We start from the raw sequence: 21,230 nt of genomic DNA, 5'->3' as shown, positions 1-21,230 counted from the left end.
CTTGTACAATAGCATGCCATCTTTCTTGGTGATAGAAATTGACCTCAGGGTTTCATGTGTGATAGGCAAGTACCCTAACAACTGAGCTAAATCCCTGCCCCTGCCCCTGCCCCTGCCCCTGCCCCTGCCCCTGCCCCTGCCCCTCCAAGCTAAAAGCCATTGAGTAATTTTGAAAGGTAGTTACACAGCAAGTTTATTTACTTTCAAGAGAACCATTGAATATCTTAATCACATTTTTTTTTAGAAAATCTGCCCATCTAAATGTTTTTAGAAACCAGACAATATGAAAATTCCCCTGCCAAGCCGTTCTCCTATGTCTTAGCTGTTACATGGGTTGTATTACTGATTCTGAGTGTGATGGTATGGATAGACTAATCAATGCACTTACCTTCTTAGAAGGGGTAGCACCCATTTTTAAGTAAGACTAAGACTGACTGCATATAGTGAACTACACTCATTGAAGGCAGTTCTACCTTTTTAACATGGTTCACAAGGCACTAGCAGAGTGCCTTGTATAGGCTATGTGCTTTAATTACTATTGGTGTTCTACCATACAAGTGATTTAAATTCTTTAAAATTTTGATTTTAATAATGAATAACAGCTCTTGTTTTTGTTGTTTTTTCAACCAGATATAACAACCCAGAGAAACTTTTGGAAACAAGATGTGGACGCTGTGGTGAATGGGCCAATTGTTTTACACTTTGCTGCCGTGCATTAGGGTTTGAAGCTCGATATGTGTGGGATTACACAGGTACAGCATGAGTAGGAGGGAAGAGACAGAGAAGAAAGGGGCTTTGTAAACTTGGAGTTGAGGTTTACAGCCTGAGCCCCCATTTTCTCTGTCTTACATCACCCGAGTTTTCTGTTAGTCTTCTGTAAGGAAGCAGCAGTGCCAGCCTCACAGGTGTTCTCAAGGCTCTGTAACAGTTGTGCCACAGCTATCCCATTCCCAGTGCCTGGACTCTATCCTACCCATGACATTAACAGAGCCCTGTTCTGTGTGGATGGGAATGTATGTAGTAACGTGCTGTAGAGACCATGTTTAAAGGATTGCTGTAGTTGACATAGTAAGCCTATACTACATTCTACAGAAACTGAGGAAAATCCTAGTGTTGGACTTGGTCTTCATTTAGAAACAACTCATTTCAGCTCCATGTTGAAAGTCACTTTCCCTGTTCCAGGGTTTTCCTTGTTTCCACTGTTGTTTTAGAATTCGATGAAACCTTCAGCTGATAGTCTTCTCTCAGAATCAAATACAGAGCCTCAGGCGCTCAAGAGTTTAAGGCAGGAGGATTGAAACCACCTGGGTATCCATTTACCTACTGATGAGACTCCATTTCAAAACTAAATATATACCATGAGTAACCAGATACTCTGTCAGGCCTCTTTCTGGGTCCAGAGAGGTTGTTGTTGTTTCAGAAGTCACATCCATTCCTTCACAGCCTGGTAGTTCAGATGCCCTTCTGAAAGCTTTGCCTATCTTAGAGTCAAAGCATACATCATCTTTAGTTAAGACTTAAACTGACTACATTTTAAATACAAATACTGTACAATTATGTGTGCCACAGAATGTTCTTGCTAATTAACTAGATGTTAAATATTATAAATTAGTTTATTATGTGATTCTTAGAGGATTGCTTACAGTTATTAGAAGTCATTCTTGGTTTATAAACTTAGCCTCTATTTCTTTTTTCTTTCTCTTCTCCCACATGACTAGACCATGTTTGGACAGAAGTCTATTCTCCATCTCAGCAGCGGTGGCTGCACTGTGATGCATGTGAGGATGTCTGCGACAAACCTCTCCTTTATGAAATAGGATGGGGCAAGAAGCTTTCCTATATAATAGCATTCTCTAAAGATGAGGTAGGACATCAAAGAAAATGCACACCTTCAAAGTGTACTTGACATATGGGCCACATACATTTGCAGGGTGCTGCTTCATCTGTCATTTGTAAACACCATAAAGTCATTGGAATCAGTATTTTCCCGTGGGTGTCCAAGGGATGTTTTTATCCATGTACCTATAGATGGATATTGAGTGAGTTTAGTTTTTAATCTTAAATCAAGCTGCTGCAAACATTCAAGTATATATTTGCTTTTTCTCGTTGCCTAGAAGTGGAATGGCTGGGTCATTGTCAGATTATTTTGTGAAGTAGTGGCACCATTTTCTTTTCTTACCAGCGGTACATGAGATGAGACTTGCGAGTTTCTCCATATTCTTGCCAAAGTTTAGTGTGGCTTTCCTTTTTCAAATTCAGCCCTGCCAATGAGAGCACAGATGTGCTTTCCAAGTGTCCTTCCCTAACGGCACAGTGTGCTGGAGCATGTGCTAGGCCTCATTCCCAAACCTGTGCCCCTTTTCTTCTGAGTTTGGAGGTTTCTTTTTTAAAAAATTCTTATGTAAGTTGTTTTTAGAATTGTGTCTTGTTAATATTTGTCTCATGTGTTCTAAATGGTAAAAGAGAAGAAATCAGTAGCCAAGTTTAGAATGTTCTCTTAAAAGATTTTTGTTTTCTTGTTGTATAAAAGTTTTGCCTGTTTCATGACAATGATATTTTCTCTTGTTTTCTTTTTAGAGCTTTTTATGTTTTAGTTAGTTGAGACTTATTTTGAGCATCTACATTAATGAACTGTCCAACTGTAGATGGCTAAGGAGACTGGGCTTTTCCCTTTACTTGTCCTCTCTGTCAGAAATCAGTTCTGTAATAATACAGTAATGAGGATAAAGTTTTGTTTGTTTAATTCTGCAGTGGCAGCAGCTTTAAACTATGAAAATCTAACATTCTAAGAATTAATTGTTTTATTTATCACTATTTTGTTGAAAAATTTAAGATGTATTCTTTTTGATGTCTTTCACTTTCATTTTGTTTTACTACGAATGATGGGGTTGACCTTGAACTCATGATCTGCCTCAGCCTTCTTATTCCTGGATTACAGAAGTAATCTATCATGCTCAGCTTTTCTTTCTTCCTTTCTTCCTTCCTTCCTTCCTTCCTTCCTTTCTTTCTTTCTTTCTTTCTTTCTTTCTTTCTTTCTTTCTTTCTTTCTTTCTTCTTTCTTTTTTTTTTAAGAATTGAGCAATACCCACAACTCTGGTTTTTAAATTCTAACAATGGATATTTTTCTGAGTTACATGAAGAGTTTCTTGCACTGTAGCTATTTATAAAAAATAAAGGAACAGCGTGGTTTTGTTAAATAGTTGTGTCCTGTAACTGATTCCAGGTAGTTGATGTCACCTGGCGGTACTCTTGTAAACATGATGAGGTGATGTCCAGGAGGACCAAGGTTAAAGAAGAGTTACTTCGAGAAACTATTAATGGGCTTAATAAGCAGGTATGTACTGGCTGTTATTTTAAAGAGGACATTTGTAATTTTACATATGAGGAGTAGCCAGTTTTAACTCTTTATTTACTTATTGAGAAAGATCTCATGTATCCTTGACCTCAAGTGCTAGGATAATAAGTGCAACAGCATGCCTAGTTTTAAAAAATTACCTTTGTACTTTGAGAATTTCCTAGAGTGCATTTTGATATTTACCACCCCACAACTATCCCTAGATCCACCTTCCCTCCCTACCTCACCCCCTCAACCCACTTCATTTTTTTTTTTTGTCTTAATGTGTGCTGCACAAATACTCTTTGTGTGAGGCCTGGCCTGGAACTTGCTCTACACCAGAAATCACATCCTTCAGGAAAACTAACTTTCTTCATCCCAGCAATTATTAATTGCCAATAGCTCCCTAGCTATAATGGTGGGACTTCATTCCCACCTCCCTGTTTCCATGCTAGGATTTTGTCAGACTTGAGTGTATACACAGGTCTTGTGCATAATGTCATAACTACTGTGAGTTTTACATGTGCAGCTTCCCTGCTGTGTCTGGAGAACACATTGATTATAGTCAGTCAGCCACAACTGGCTCTTACAAACTTTTTGCCCTGTCTTCTTCAGTGACCCTCAAGCCTTGAGGGAAGAAGTGTGACACATGTGTCCATTAAGTGTTGAGAACTCTGCAGTCTCTTATTCTCTTCGCAGTAACTAGCTACCACACCCAGGTTTATGTAGTGCAGAGGATAGAACCCAGGGCCTTAGGGATCCTAGGCAAACAGTTTACCAGGTGAGCTATACTTAGCCACCATTGAAATTCCTAAAGTAGTAACATCTTTCTACCAAGACTATTTTAATAAGCCAATGTCTTTTTATTCATGGAAATTTTTCATAGTTCATTTAAGTATTATAGGGTGTTTTATGTTAAATGTCACATTCCTTCTCAAAATGAATAAAACAACATTTCCATATTTGTAATATTTGTGTAAGAAATATGTAATTGTGGGCTTGGGAAATAGCTCAGTAGATAAAGTGCTTGCTGCATAAACATGAAGATCCCCAGAGTACATGTAAACTATAAATGTGGTAGCCTGCACCTGTAACCCCAGCACTGATCAGTTACACACAGATAAATCCTAGGAGCTTTCCAACTGCTGGTCTAGGTAAGATGGTGAGATGTGGGTTAATTAGAAATCCCTTCTCAAAAGTAACATGGAGAAAGATAGAGGAAGATACTTGATTTAACCTCTGACTTCCACTCTCAAACACATGATGGTCACATGTGCATGCACACACCATACACACATATACACACACACATACACACATATACATTGTTGGGCATGTTGGTAAATGTTTCAAATCCTAGCAGTCTTAGCTGTTGGGAGGCTGAAGCAGGAGGATAGTGAATTTTAGGCTAACAAGCTAACCTGAATTACATAGTGACACCCCATCTGAAGAATCGAAAAGTATCCTGTTTAATTTAATTTTCAAACTGTATCTTTAGTATAACGATGTACTTGTATACATATGTATATATAAATGTACCCACATGTCCATGTATGAACTTTTCTAAAATAAGCTATGGGATGATTATACTGATTACTGAGGAAAACAAGGAGGGGTCTGACATGGAAGAGTATTTTATAACCCTTTGGTAGTATTTTGTATATATATGCAGTTTTGTAGTACTTCAAAAAAAACAACTAATTTTGTTCTGACTGACAGAAAAAATGAAGCCAATTACCTAAACCTGACACTTGGTTGACATGTATGGTAACTTCTCAGTCTAGTTTGGACTTACCTTTCAGTTTCATGAGAAGAGCTTGATAGAAACCCTAGCCTGGAATGAGAGAGCCTGGCTGGAGCATTTTGTATTTGATTTGATTTGCCTGCCTTCCACTCTGTTAGGAACTCTTTTGGAACTTTGGCTCACAGTTTGTTCCTGGTTTCTCCGCCTCTTGTCACACTGCTCAATAACTGGCAAGTCCTGGGAGGGGGAGGAGGAGGGGTACAGTGTGCTTCTTCACATTAGTTCACTTTCTCCTGGAATCTTCTCGAGTCCTGGCTCCTTGATAGCTTCCTATTTAATGCACCCAGCTAATCTCCCCAAACCCCTCTTTTTGTGTGTGCACATGTGCCCATGTCTCATAGATTTTCTTAGCTAGACCATTGGCACAGCACAAGCTAGTCTGTCACAAGCAAAAGAGAAGGTGGTACCTTCCATTTTAAAGCCGCAGCAATCCAGGTCATGAGAGTTTAAAATAGATGCTAAATGATTTATTAAAATAAAATATATAAGATTAAGTTTTCTATAGTTTTAAATTTTCTAAGTAGTAAACTTTATTACTTCTTTCAAGACCTCTTCAGTTTTTATTTCGCTTAGAAGTAGACTTCTGTATTCTCATAAACTCTGATTTTAAACATTAATTACAGAGACAGCTATCATTATCAGAAAGCAGAAGAAAAGAACTTCTCCAGAGGATAATTGTGGAGCTTGTTGAATTTATATCTCCCAAAACCCCTCGACCTGGAGAACTTGGTGGAAGGGTATCTGGGTCATTGGCTTGGAGAGTGGCCCGAGGTGAGATGGGTCTAGAGGTATGTGTTCTAGCCAAGCAGGCTGACTTAGACTCTGTGTATACCAAAGTCCTAGGTGATGAAAGCTTTCTTCCTGGCAAGTTTTATGAGTAGGTATAGGGATAAATTTAAAATGTGTCACACAATTTAAATCTCATTCTTCTCTTCCTTCTAAAAGTAAAACTAGACATTTCTAACAATCAGTTGCTTTAGTGGTTAAGGCTGTCACAATCTTCTTTATCTAGTCTGTAAGAATTATTATGTAGATGTTTCTGTTGGCACCCACCTGTATCACTAGATGTCAGGGAGGCTAAAGCAGGAAAATTCCAAGTTCAGTGTGGCCATTAGTGAAGCTTTTATCAAAGGGAAAAGGGGAAAGTGTGAGAGAGAAGCTCAGCAGTAAAGCACTTGCTGAGCATGTGCAAGGCCCTGGATGCAGGTCTCAGTACTGAATGAAGAGTTGCTCTCACACATTTAATCTATAGAAATTGAATAACACTGAAACTTATCTGTATGGTGGAAGGCTATATACAAGGAGACAAAGGAACTAGAGCGCCTCTTACCTAGGGAGCTTCAAGAAGCATTGCTGCATTATTCATCAGACATAGAGCCTAGGAAGTTATGTAAGGAAAGGGCCTGAAAGGAAAATGACCCATCACATATTGTTACCAGACAACTCAACAATTGTGGATGTCACCTTTATCTAAGTATGCCGTTGTTGTTCATTTTTCGTGTCCCAAAGTCCTAGTAAATTCTGTGTTTGCTTTTTAGTTTATCCCATCATCTGTGACAGGCTGTTAGTAATGTTGCTTTAGCTGTGGAATTATTACAGTCAAGTTCAACAAATAGTTCCAATCACTGCTGACACAGTGCAAGTTTGGAGTCTGCATCTAGATTAGCCATTAAAGAGAGCCCATTTAACTCACAGCTGTGTGCAGCTGAAAACGTGGACACTATTTAGGTCTTCCGTTCCTTTTCTTTGGAGTGCGTGTGCTTCCTCTTACATGGGTGTACACTGATTAAACTTTAAAAATACAAACTGGGTCATGGAATGAGCTTATTTTCCCCTTTTGAAAACTTAGAGAATTTCTCAGTTTTTGGAAACCATCTTAGTGCCATGGATTTAAAAAGAAACTGCTGACTCCCACTTTACAAATGGATGTTCCAAAAGTGAGCATAAAGGAATGTTAACCCTAAAAAAAATAGTTGCATCTTAATCTCACAGTGATTTGGAGCAAGAAGAAAATATTACTGATATTGTTTCTAGAAAGTAAAGTTTTATCTTCGTTTTAAGAAGGCTAAGAGGGATAGCATGTGCCTATAGTTCCAGCCCTAGAGACTAAGACAGGAGGATCTCAAGTCTGAGACCAAAATGGTCTCTATTTTTTTAATGAAATATTAATATTGTTACATGTTGCTTTGCTTTTTTTCATACATGCTACATCTTTTTCATTTTGACAATTAGTTGTCCTTTGTAAGAGAATAGGTAATCATTCCAAACACTTCTCTGTGGTTTTTGTTAGCATTCTGAAATATCTTTTTGGTTGTAGAAGTACATGTTCATATTCTCAAAGTGCTGTTGGTCCTCAGTGCCACAAAAGGAAAGGAGGAAGATGGGAGAAAGGAAGAAAACAGGAAGAGAACTGAGGATGCTAAAACAGAACTTGCTAAAATTAAATTCTAAAAAATAATAACTTGCTTATATTCATCTTTGACAGAAAATAGACAGGTTCTGCTAGAGAAGTATATTCTCTTTCATATGTGGACTGATAAGGGGTTTCTCTATTTTTTTTTAAAGGTAAGTAAGGTCTTGAAGTGTAGTTCAGGTTGGTGTCAAACTTTCTATCCTCCTGCATTAGCCTTCCCAGTACTGACGCCAACTATGTTTGCTCCACCACACCCACTAAATGATATTTTAAACATTCCACACATGCATGCGTACACGCACACACTTTTGTTAGATATTTTTGTAGTCTGCCCCACTATTGTGATGAAATAATAACTGTTATATCAAGTTGAGAGTATAAAGATTTCTGACTCTCCACAGTGGATGGTTTTGCCTTCTGGTGGGCCTTGGCTGTGGCAGGATATGGAGACAATTCAGTTATCAAGCTTTCACCTTGAGATCACTATCGCCTGTGTGGAGCACAGAGAAGTTGTGAGTGCAGAGCTGGTAGTTAACTTTAGTGTCAGAGTCATGAAGGTGGGAGAGTAGAAATGAGGAAAAATGAATGAGTGTATCTCGATAGATGGGTTTTCTATTGCTGGGACAAACCATCATGACCAAGGTAATTTATAGAAGATGGGGTTTATTTGCACTTTAGTTCCAGAAGGAAAGGAGTCCACCACCATCAGGGAGGGGAACATGACAGCAGGTAGGCAGGTAGGTAGGCTTGGCACTGAAACTGCAGCTGAGAGCTCACATCCTGATTCATAAACAGGAAACAGAGAGCTCTCTGAGGACCTCAGGACATTTGAAGACTCAAACCCTTTCCCCATGTCACATCTCCTCTAACAAGGGTGATACTTCCCAAACAGTTTCAGTAAACAAGACCAAATATTCAAACAGATGACTCTATGGAAGCCATTCTTACTCAGATCACGAGAGTAGATGATGAAAATTAATCCTTAAATGACACTTCCTTTTTAGCAGTACCTTGTATTGTTTCAGTATGTGACTTGTATGCAGTGTGAATTTATACAGTTTATATAGTTTACTATACTGCACATAGATAGCATCTCTTTGTTTTCATGTCTCCACAACATATAATATTGAATTTCTGCCTTTTTTTTTAAGAGAAAGGAGATTCTGTTCATCCCTTCTGAAAACGAAAAGATTTCTAAGCAGTTTCACCTCCGTTATGATATTGTGAGAGACCGTTATATCCGTGTCTCAGACAACAATGCAAACATTTCTGGATGGGAGAATGGTGTGTGGAAAATGGAATCCATATTCAGAAAAGTTGAGAAAGACTGGAACATGGTAATTTAATGCATGAAACTGTTTAAAATTTGTGTCATTGTTTAAACAGATATTGATTGCCTTCATTTTCCAATTATATATAATGTGAAAGTGATAGAATTGTTTTGAGTAATTCTTTAAGTGGGAAAAGAAAATCATGTTCCCAATATTTAATCAAAATGTATTAGAGATTCTTGTACTTGTATCATAGAAATACCTATTTTATCAGTGTTCAAATGTAATACTTTTACATTTTTATTAGTTTTTTTTTTCATTTTATTTTATGTTTGTATTTTGCTTCCATATATATGTGTATACCATGTGCATGCTTGGTTCTCGTGGAGGTCAGAAGAGGGCATTGGGTCACCTGGAACTAGGGTTATGGATGGTTCTGAACTACCATGTGGATGTTGGAAATTGAACCCTGGTCCTCTGCAAAGCGACAAATATTCTTTCTTAACCACTACCCGAATTTAATTCTTTTTTAGAAAAAAAAATAATCAAGTGACTAATAACTTCATAACTGCCATATAACTGTAAGAGTACTGCCATTTAATTTCTTAACAACCATACATTACTAGCCTACTAAATACTAGGTTTCTGGTGAGTTTTAATAGATTTAGCCCAATGTCCAGAAAGCTAGTTATCTCATAAATGACGTTAGGATGTGAGTAGTTGAGTTCAAGTATTGGTTATTCCCTGTCCGTGCCCTAAAAACTTCAAGACATGAAAGCTACACTTGAGTCCTACCCACTTACACATCCTACAATGTACATTATTGTCATATTACCCATAAGGAATGAGAGCTTTGCTTTAAAGCATCCCCATTCCTTGGAAACACCATAAATAGTCTATGCTACCCACATGGCAACAATAGATAATACTGTAGTTTTTTATTAATGGAGGACAGAGAGTGGACACACATGTCATGGACTGTGTGTGAATGTCAGAGGATTACTTTATGAAGTTGATTCTCTCCTTTTCATCTTTATGTGGGTTCCAGAGATTGAACATGAGTCAGCAGACTTGCTTGACAGGTGCCTTTGCCCACTGAGCCATCTAACTGTCTCATACCTCAAACATACTATCGATTGCTGTCCCCGACTCCTGCCAAGGCATTAATTAACTCATAGAGAGCTTTAAAATCAACATACAAAAATATTTAAAGGGACATTGTTCACTTGTAAGATGTTGGATAGACCAAAAAAATAAGTCAGAGAATGAAGGTGCCATGTTCATGAGCATCTATCGAACAGTACAAAGAAACAAACAAGGTCTGCTCTTTTTCTCAAATTCAGTCTGAGCTTTTATTTCTAAACTTACCTATTGTTGCACTATTACAAAGTTGAGTTTAAATCATATCTAATCAGGGCTGGTGAGGTGGCTTAGGAGTTAAGGGCATTTGGTGTGCAGTCATGACCTCAGCCACCCATGAAACAAGCTGGGCATCCCATACATACCTATAACCCCCGCTTTGAGTGGTGCAAAAGTTGGAGTATATTGCTGGGGCTTTCTGGTTCCCAGCCTAACTGAGAAATAATGAGCCCAGGTTCAGGGAGAGACCTTGCTTCAAAAGAAATGGACAGAGCATGAAGGAAGAGGCTAACCACACCCACTCAAAGGCATAGGCACTCACACATACACACATATACCATCTGTAAAAATAAACAAATGATTGCATATAGCCATAAAGTGGAGATCCCCTTGGCTGAACCAAGAACAGTTATGGGCTTATTAAGCTTTCAGCTTTGCAAATATTTTTACTTAGCTAAGAAAATGCATAAAAACCAAACAATAAAACTTAGAATTTCTCCAGGTGGTAGTGGCACACACTTTAATCCCAGTACTTTGGAGTCAGAGGTAGGTGAATCTCTGTGAATTTGAGGCCAGCCTGGTCTAGAGAGTGAGTTCCAGGACAGCGAGGGCTACACAGAAAAACCCTGTCTTTAAAAAAGCAAAAATAAAACAAAACAAAAGGAGAACTTAGAATTTCACAGTGTTCATGTCTATGATGATTCTGTAGTTGGTAGACTGCCCTTAGCCTAAATTTCCAAGCAGAAAGCACAAAGGAATAGAAGATTTTCCTACTCAGAACCTAGTCTGTACTTGCCAAACTGAAGGAAGCTCCTGTTTCTCCCTAGCCAGCAGTGTTGCTAGGGAAAATGCTAGAGAAAATGATGGCGTGTGGCAGAAGGTGCAGTGTTGAAGAAGCAGGGCAGCTCTGGCATGCTTCTCCTTTGTCTTCCATGCTCCTGTGTTCATCTGCAGACATTTGCCGAGTGCCCGTTATGTACACCAGGCCTCTTCTCAGCTATGCGTGAATATGCATCCTTTCTCCTTACTGTCTAACAGAAAAACATAAACAGCCATCTTAACTACCATGCAGAATGCTATAATAAGGATAGCAGTGCATTGCTATGGAAACGCTGAGGTAATTAGCTCTGGCTGTGGGAGTTAGACAGATCGCCTCAAAACAGGCAGTGTTTGAGCTGAACTCTGAAAGATGAGTAGGTGTTCATCAAAACAGCGGGAATATATGTTCTGTCTTAATACATGAATCAAAATAGAACATTGTAGTCAGAGTGGGTATATTGGAGGAGGAGTTCAGTGATATGATGAGTTATAAAGGCCATTAAACAGAAAGCATATATGCCTATTCGAGATCTGGTTTGATTTAGTGTAGAGTACAGCACGGTACTTCATTGAGTGAATCTGTTTCTAACTATAGAACTTAGTGTTAAATCAATAAAAATACTAGAATCTTGGAGAGAAGGGGAAGGGAGGGAGGAGGGAGGGAAAAGGGAAAAGAGGAAGGGAGGGAAGAGGAGGGAGGGAGGGAAGAAGGGAGGAGAAGGGAGGGGAAGAGAAGAGAGGAGACAGGAGGGGAGAGGCAAGGAGAGGAGGGAAAGAGAGGAGAGGGATGAAAGAAAATCAGAGTAGCAATCGTCATTAAACTTTGTTTTTCCCATTTAGAGGCATCAGCCATCTTTGGTTGTTTGCCAGTTCTGTTGAATCGTAGGCCAGTTCCGAGCACTCCTTTACTCAGTGACATCCCACACAGTGGATAACAAGCAACTTCTTCTCACAGTATTAGAGACTCTTACCTCCCAAGGTCACAGAGACTTACTACATTTTCTAGTTTCCAAATACATTGCTCAGTAGTATCTGAATTAAAAAGAACACAAAAATCAAATTAAGACTGCTGCACTCTTTGGGAGGCGAGTGATAAGTTACCTAACTCATCTCCCCATCTGCATGGCGCGTACATTTTCTCTATTCTGTCCTGGAGAAATGCTTTCCAAATTCCAGTTGCTCCTAAATTCAGGGCTCTTCCAGAAGTCACTCTAGCTGTTTGTCCAGCTTCATCCTGCTCTGTGCTCTGCTTTACAACTGTCTGTCCTCCTCAGAACCTCCTTTATTTTCCTTTTTGATTGACTTCTTGTCATCAGATCTTGGCTTAATATCCATTCCCAGCTAACTGAATGTTACATCTCACCTTTTTTAGATTCTTTTTACTCTGTACCTTACACCTTTATTCAGCAGCTGTGTGTAAGAGTAGGCTCATCTCTGTTAGAGCCCTGTTGTCATTTCTCATATCCTGTCATGATCATATATCTGATGCCTAATGCATAGTCAGTGTGTAGTGGAGACTGGGAAAGGCAAGAAGGCATGATTGGATATGTGCAGTGAATCTGTATCCTGAGTGCACTGTTTTAACTTGTTTTTTTCTTTCTCCCTGTATTGCTCAGACTTGTACATGCTCACAAGCATCTTCCTGCTGCTTTATATCTCAAGCTCAAGACTTTTGAACAGGTGTTTTTTTTTTCTGTCACTGTACTCATTTATGTTGAGAACTTTTCATTTAGTCACTCAACAAACATCCAGATTGACAAATGTGCTTGGCATTCGGGATGGAATGAAAGAAGTAGCAAGCCTCAAGGGGCCAATGACTGCTCTGCCTAGTTTCATGTCGACTTGACACAAGCTAAAGTCATCTGAGAAGAATGAACCTCAGTTAAGAATTGTTCCATAAGATCAGCCTGTATACAAGCCATAGGGCATTTTCTTGATGGGTCTTGAAGAACCATCCCAGGGCTGATGGTCATAGGTTCTATAACAAAGCAAGCTGAGCAGGCCACATGGAGCAAGCCAGTAAACAGCACCCCTCCATGGCCTCTGCATCATCCACTAGAGTTCCTGCCCTCACTGTTTTTGATGATGAACTGTTATGTAGAACTGTAAACTTGGGGAGGATCCTTTCTTCCCCATGTTGCTTTTGGTCATGATGTTTCATGACCAAAATAGTAACCCTAAGTAAGACAATGACCTAAAGATATTAGCTGTCTGTTTGAATGACAGCATAAGTTCTAGAAGAATATGAATCTCTGGGATGTTGAAAGAAGGAAAATTTGTGTTTAAAGTCACTAACTTCCTGATTCAGAGAGGTCCTTGCAGAAGAAATAAGATGTGAGTAGGCTTTGTAAGAAAAAATAAACAGGGAGAGTCTCTCAGCTTCAGGACAAGGTATGAAGGAGAGTGTTTAAAAACAGGGAAATAGTAGGGAAGCACAGAGTGGGAAACCCAGGCCATGTGCAGAGACTAGTGGGTAGAGAGGAGCATGCAGAGCAGTAGGGAATGGAAATTAGAGGGCAAAACATCCTCAGATCCCACAAACTCAAATTACCTTGCAGCTGTGTAGTCAGGAAGTGTGGGGCTCTTAGGCAGGTGAGTGATGTGATTGTACTAGTGCCCAAGGAGGTAGCTTCAGGAGCTAGAGGTACAGTGACTTAGAAAGGAGGGTTTAAATACAGGGCAACTGAAAGAGGGATCATTTTCATTTCAGTGATAAAATGGAGTAATCAAAATTAGGATTCATGAGCAATACCAGTGTGCCAGCAGTGAAGTAAAGTCCCTTGAGGTACAGCTGCTCTGCAGGGTGCCTGTGGGATGGATAGGGAACAGAGGGTGAACCTCAGCAGTCCAAGCTGAGATCTGCTTCAGCCCTCACCAAAAGCACAACTCCACAAAATCCCAGCAGCCTGGCACTTAGCAAGCACAGCATGTTTAATAAGATCTTTTTCATTCCTCAAGGAGGCAGATGTGCAAATGGTTCTCAGTCCTAAAAACTACTTCTATCTATGCATTTCATGACTCATACACCTTATCAACAGATTGTACATACCTTGATATGTGTACAGATGCAAAAAAGGATTGGAATGTGTTGCTGGAGAAAAGCTCCATGATTTCAAATTTTACCAGCATTCCTGCTAAGGTCAGAGAGCAGCACTTGCCTCCTCAGTAGACACACAGAGTACATATACATCTGCATGTAGTAAAAGAAGCCTGTAAATTATAAAGCCCAGGAAGCAGAAACTGGTCTATGAAGTATAAAGTTAAAAACAACCCCCAGGGGCCAGAGAGAGTGCTCAGAGGTTACTAACATACACTGCTCTTACAGAGATTACAGGTTCAGTTTTCAGCATTTGCATCAGGTGGCTCACAACTGCCTATAATTCCAGCTCCATGGGATCCTAATCCCTCTTCTGGCCTCCACCAGCACATGCACTCACAGCATACACTAACACACATGCACACATGCACAGACACTCAAATTGTGAAAGTAAAAAGATAACTTAAAAAAAATCAAAAGATACAAAAATACTGGACAAGTAAATATTTAGGAGCTTAAAAAAATGTTTTTTCCTAAGTAAGTTAGACATTCTTGTCCTGATGGTATTTATTATTTACAGACATGACCATAATTAAAAGTCTTTATATAAACCCTATTATCTTAATACATTTCAAGTTACTAAATTAAATATTTTTACCATGTCTAAAATGATCACTTTATTATTTAATTGGATAAAAGTACTATGGACAGAATATACTGTATGAAAAAGATATAAGAATTTTTTAATATAAATAGGGTCTAGTTTGTTTTCATATTATATTACTTTAGCATAAATAACCTTTTATTTGTATGCAGTGTGTTTATTTTTTGGCGTTGATTAATGTAAACTATAAACCCTAATATATCTTAAGTTTCCATGGTCTTAAAAAGTACTACCATTAAGACTAAAAAAAATTAAACAGAACCAAGCAGCTCTGTCAGGCATGTTCAGCAGCTTTTATGACCCTATGCTATTATAAAAGTTGTAACCCAGACCCACTCAATATACCAAGGTAATTCTTAGAGTAAGCTTGTAATTTGAAATTAACTTGACTTTAATGATGTATGCTGAGACAAAAATGTTTATTTCTATTTCACTGCTTCTCCTAGACTTAATTCTTTCCAACTGCCTTTTTTTTTTTTTTGTAACACCCTTGCTTGGCTTATCTTTGCTAAAATACCCTTTAGTTGCCACTCCTTTAAAAGGGTATTCAAGTTGTGACTGATCCTAAGATGGAGACCCATTAGTTTAAATTGGTTGAGATCAGTGACTCCAGGGGATATTGTGTCATCACAGAGTCCCAGGTCCTCTATGAAAATAGCTACAAGAGAAACACATAGCAGGAAAGCTGGGTTTTGTCATTCCTTTTCCTCAGTAAGTAATTAGTCACTTTTCATCTGGATTGCATCTCTTCCTTCTCTCCTCCCATTCCCACCCTCCCACCCTTGTTCTCCTTAGGGAAGGGCAGTCTCCCCACCACCACCCCCACAGACCTCTCATCAACACTAAGCTCATCCTCTCCTACTTGAGGCTAAACAAGGCAGCAGCTCATCTAGGGGAAGGAGTCAGACAGCCCCTGCTCCAGTTGTTGGGGAACCCACATGAAAACCAAGTTTCACATCTGCTCCTATGTGTAGGGGCCCAGGTCCAGTCCATGCATGCTCTTTGGTTGATGGTTCAGTCTCTGTGAGCCCTGATGATTAAGGATATTGAACTTTAAGTGCTTCTCAGCCATTCGAGATTCCTCTGTTGAGAATTCTCTGTTTAGCTATGTACCCAATTTTTTAATTAGAATATTTGGTTTCTTGGTGTCTTAACTTCTTAAGTTCTTGATATATTTTGGATATTAGCCCTCTGTAGAATGTAGGTCTGGTGAAGATCTTTTCCCATTCTGTAGGCTGTCATTTTGTCCTAATCTTGGTGTCCTTTTCCTTACAGAAGCTTTTCAGTTCAAGAGGTCCCATGTATTAATAGGTGATCTTATAGCATGAGCTGTTGGTGTTCTGTTCAGGAATTTTTCTCCTGTGCCATTGAGTTCAGCGCTACTCCTCACTTTCTCTTCTGTTAGATTTAGTATGTCTGGTTTTATTTGACGTCTTTGGTCCACTTGGACTTGAGTTTTGTGCAGGATGATAGGTATGGATCTGTTTCATTCTTCTACATGCAGACATTCAGTTGACCAGCACCATTTATTGAAGATGCTTTCCTTTTTCCATTGTATGGTTTTGGCTTCTTTGTCAAAAATCAAGTGTCCATATACTGTAGGAAAATTTGAGCACCAGGGCATATTGTAGTGAGATTGTCCTGACCTTTATTAGAACACTTGATAACTTCATATATCTGACCCTAATAACATAAGGGAATAGTTGACTGTACATATCTGAATCTGAGGGACAAGCTTTTTTGAGTCAGGGTTTTACTGCCTTTCTATGGCTGGCCTGAACCTTGCTATGGAGATTAGACTGGCCCTAAATGTAGGGATCTACCTGCCTCTGCCTCCTGTATTTTAAAAAAGGATTTATTTTTTTTCAAGGTTTTTTTTTTGAAGATTTATTTATTTTATGTATATAAGTTCATTGTTAATGTCTTCAGACACACCAGAAGAGGGCGCCAGATCCCATTACAGATAGTTGTGGACCTCTGGGAGAGCAATCAGTGCTTTTAACTGCTAAGCTATCTCTCCAGCCCCTATATTTATTTTTTAAATTATGTGTATGTGTCTAGGCAGATAAGTGGCAGTGAGGGCAGAAGAGGGAGTCAGATCTCCTGGAACTAGAGATGAAGTTGTGAGCCACTCCATGTAGATGCTAGGAATGGAATCCAGGTCTTCTGAAAGAGCAAGACATTCTCTAACTGCTGACCCAGAGCCAACTCTGCAGCCCTCAAGACCATCTTTTTAGAGCAAGATTGTTTAATAGATGCAGTATGTCTAATTTAATCATTCTGATAAGGAGTATTGTCCTTGTTAGACTTCCTATTGCTGTAATAAAACAGTGCCCAAAACAGCTTGAGGAGGAAAGGGTATTTCATCTTACCACTTTGTAATCCATCTGACTAAGTCAGGAATTCAAGCAGAGGCATGAAGGGCTGTTGCTTACTAGCTTGTTCCTCAGGGCTAGTTCAGTTTGCTTTCTTATACAACAGAGTACCCCTGACACACACCCTTGCACATCATGCACATCATCTAATCAAGGCAGTACTCATAGACTTACCTTCATGCATATACATATATATATATATATATATATATATATATATATATATCCAGTTTATTTTGTGGCTTTAGCTAAAAAGTGCCCCCCTTTTTTTAAATGGATGAATTTCTCTAGCATTCACATTTTTCATACAATAAACTTAAATTGCTTTTTTTTTTTAAAGTGAACTGCTTCCTGCTTTTCTGCTTTTCATGTTAGATATGTTTAAGGCCAGAGGTCTTACTCAATACTTGACTTTTTTTAACTGACAGGTGTTGTATTTATATATGCTAGATTCAGTTTTTCCATATTTCTAACTGTTAGAAGCCTGGAGTATCTGGTACTAAAGACTGATTCTATGATTGAGTTTTGTAGTCAGTGTATCCCCATCATTCCTCATCTGTAGTGTGCCCCAAGTGCAGCTTCATTTTCCAGACACTTTGTTACAGAATAAAATTGTTACAGAATAAAATTGTCATCATTAGCTACAGCTTCTGTCATATGTTGTCAGATCAGTGTCCTTGAACTTTTTTCTATGAACATAACATAGTTTTTAGTAACACTATCTCATCTTCTACTTGGCAGCATTACCTATTGCTAAGTTATTATTTTCAGCCACTTGCATATTAATGTAAACTTTAATTATATTGTTGAATATGAACTAAGAGCTATAGAACCACATGCTTTTCTTTATATTCTACTTTCTTCTGCCATTGGAAGTATTCTGGAAGGATAATTTTCTCAATTAAGATTCTCTCTTCCCATATATACCTAAGTTTGAGTCAAGTTGACAAAAAAACAAGTCCACACAAGCATATTTAACCAGGAAGAAAGATAGAGTGTGTAAGTGATAGTCGTAGTTATTTTTACCTGAGGATAGAGACTAGAAGACAAAGTAGTACACATAGGAAGATATTTCCATAATTGGTCCTTCAGCCATTTGCTCTACATCTAAAGAATATCAGTTGTGTTTCAAAATGAACCAGTCTAATTTGAATATCTGTCCATTTATGTGTATTATATATAATTACATACCTTTAGTGCCTAATAAGTACTTCATGTCTATTAGAAACTCCCCTTCACCATGAATCCAGAGCTTATACCCACAGAGTCCTATTGATGTGGTTACATTAGACAAAAACACAAATAATTACACTGAAGTAAGGAAAGTTTGGCAAGTCCAGGCATGATGAAGTGTTGAAGGACCTTGGAAGCTGATAGACTTAAGGCAAGAGCCTACGGTCTGAGGTACACAGACTAGGCGGATGCTATGGAGGATGTGGGACCTAAAACTCAAACCTGATGAGAGTGGTGTCAGGCAGCAAGAACAGGTATTATCGTGCATGGCATACATACACACAGAGGTATTTCAAGAGTACAGACGAGAGTAGATAACAGAGTAAGATTCTTAGGGTCAGGCCCGAGTGAGGGTGTTGGGCTACAGAGGACCCAGGTAGAGATGAGTTTCATGACACATATGGAGGAGTGGCCTTGACAGGGGTGTACTGGAAACACCCAGTAGACCTCAGCACCTTAAGCTAGGACTGCTTAAAGTGAGAAGGGAGTGCATTGGAAAGGTAGACCTGTGTGTCACATACACAGCCCTTGGTGGCTGAGCTGTGTCATGGCCCTTGAGAGGCTGTGGCCTCACCATCATTGGGAATTGTGTTTTAAAACCTTTACTTGAGGAGATGACTCAAGGGGCAGTTATCTGGAAGGACAGTCGTGTTCAGCATTGCTCCTCTCAGTGCTTGCTTTCTGTATTAAACTCCTAAGCAGATTATGCTTTAAAGGACGTATTACTGTGATAACTTTTTATATATATGAAAAAGGCTACAGGAGATATTCCTAATGGCAAGAAAAAAATGATAGCATTAAGAATCTTTTTAGTGGAGAAATTTTAATTTTTAGTTACCCTTTGTTCAAAGTATTTTGCAATGATAAGACTCATTTTCTACACTATTTGATTTCTTCTGAAAATTTCTCCCACGTGCCCCAAATTTTCTAGGTGTATTTGGCCCGAAAAGAAGGATCATCCTTTGCTTATATTTCCTGGAAGTTTGAGTGTGGGTCAGCTGGTCTAAAAATAGATAATGTTTCCATCCGAACAAGTAGCCAAAGTTTTGAGAGTGGATCAGTGAGGTGGAAACTGCGATCTGAGAAGGCTCAAGTCAACCTGCTGGGAGGTAGGTCCAGCTAGAGTGGTCACCGGCAGTGACTGTTGGCCTGACTCTGTGGGCTGTGTAAATGCTCGATGCATTTCATTGAGATGTACCAAAGAGTTATTCATATAACTGTAGTAAAATTCTTTATTTTATCTCATCTTGTATTACACAGGCTGATAGGGGTGTGTGTGTGTGTGTGTGTGTGTGTGTGTGTGTGTGTGTGTGTCATGAAAAAAATGCAGGGAAAAAAAAACCTTCATTACAAAGGATATATTTCTTCTAATAAAGAAAAATATCTGTTTTTAAGGGGTGATTTTAAACTGTATCAGTCCTATAAGAGATGTATTAGAAACTTCTTGCTTTTCAAACTACCAAAACTCATGTGGAAATTCTTTTTTTTCCCTCCAACAGATAAAAATCTACGTTCCTATAATGATTTTTTTGGTGCCACAGAAGTTACATTAGAAGCAGAGTTAAGCAGAGGAGATGGAGAGGTTGCTTGGCAACATACCCAGCTGTTTAGACAAAGCTTAAATGACAGTGGAGAAAATGGCTTGGAGATAATTATAACGTTCAATGACCTCTGAAAGCCTGAACTTCAGGGAAATGCTGGCCACAATCAAGGACCTGCCCTGACCTCCAGTAGTGTATTAGCTCAGTGTGTATCTAGTTGGCAGTTTACCACCCTGTCCAACAGGTTTCTTTTGCTGGCTATACATCATGTAATCCTCATTAAAATATATCTTCATAGTGTGGACCATAAGAAATCTTCAGTTAAATACTCACTTCTGCCTGTGACTAGAATTTGGCATAAAGTAACCATATGAAATTCTAATCTAAACACTGTTAGTAGAGTTGTAAATGAAAATGATGGTATTCATGATTAAATGCTGTTCATGACTGTGATAAGATCTGGGCTACTAGTTACTTAACATTACCTGATTAGATTTTCTTAACATTCTTCATTTTGAATAACTGTCAAAGTCAAGTTTTGCTTGTGTTATATGATGCATGAAGGTTTTTATCATTGTAAATATGTGAACAGTTAAAAATAAAATGGATTATTTTGCTTTATACCTTTTCAGTGCTTACCTTGCCTAAAACAGGCTTTCCTGGGTATGACGGACATTGAAAAGTACCTCAGTGTATACCAGTTATGCAGTCATTTGTTACTACCAGCTTATTTAACGACACAGTGCAAGTTCTATAATGCATGGGAACTTGGATAGTCTTTCTTTACCTTTTAATTAATAACTACCTCATTGAATAAAATATTCTTGGCTTTGAAACTGTTTTGTATGAGAAAGTTAAGTGATGTGAGTGAGATCTGAGACCACTAAGCAAACGGCAGGTACTATTTGAGGCATGCATGCCTTGATATATTATAGAGTAGATCATCGTGGTTTTAGCTGTGTGAATCTGTTTCTAGCTATAGGATTTAATACTAAATCAATAAAAATACTAGAATCTTATAGAGGGAAAGAGTAGCAGTTGTCACTAAACATCATCTCTCCCATTTAAATTAGCATTTTTAGGTGTTTACCAGTAAATAGTAGCCAACTTTTGAGAAGTAATCCCTTCCTAAAAAGTTGTATTTTGTTTTCCCTCATAAATATATTCTAACATGACACTAAAAAAATAGATAAACTGAGTAAAGTAGAATGAAGAAAGAATACAAAGCTATGCTTGGCTACATGAGATCCTGTCTATAAAAAGATCTGCCTTGTTTAATTTTTTAAGTAGCTTATGTAGATGAACTTGTTATATCTTGTATGTCAATATTTAGGAACTCTCAGACTTCAGAATTATTCTTATCAGACTTCAGAATTATTC

The 21,230-nt window shown here is 38.5% G+C and overlaps 1 protein-coding gene across 3 annotated transcripts in view; it reads left to right on the top strand.

The window, feature by feature from the left end:
* Positions 1–20,686, top strand: part of Ngly1 (N-glycanase 1) — a 62,981-nt gene extending 42,295 nt beyond the window's left edge. For 2 of the 3 annotated variants that reach the window (XM_028760536.1, XM_028760535.1), the window contains exons 6-12: positions 631–752; positions 1,719–1,864; positions 3,224–3,334; positions 5,762–5,926; positions 8,703–8,888; positions 19,241–19,418; positions 19,809–20,686. In XM_028760536.1, coding sequence (XP_028616369.1) covers positions 631–752; positions 1,719–1,864; positions 3,224–3,334; positions 5,762–5,926; positions 8,703–8,888; positions 19,241–19,418; positions 19,809–19,984 — 1,084 coding nt within the window. In that variant the 3' untranslated portion in view covers positions 19,985–20,686. The remainder of the gene's footprint in view (positions 1–630; positions 753–1,718; positions 1,865–3,223; positions 3,335–5,761; positions 5,927–8,702; positions 8,889–19,240; positions 19,419–19,808) is intronic. The other variant, XM_028760537.1, reaches the window with a different exon arrangement.
* Positions 20,687–21,230: the final 544 nt, after the last annotated feature.

Source organism: Grammomys surdaster, unplaced genomic scaffold (assembly GCF_004785775.1).
Source record: "Grammomys surdaster isolate TR1022 unplaced genomic scaffold, NIH_TR_1.0 126546, whole genome shotgun sequence".
In the NCBI taxonomy this organism is placed as follows: Eukaryota; Metazoa; Chordata; class Mammalia; order Rodentia; family Muridae; genus Grammomys; species Grammomys surdaster.
This window is presented reverse-complemented; position numbering and strand designations above follow the sequence as displayed.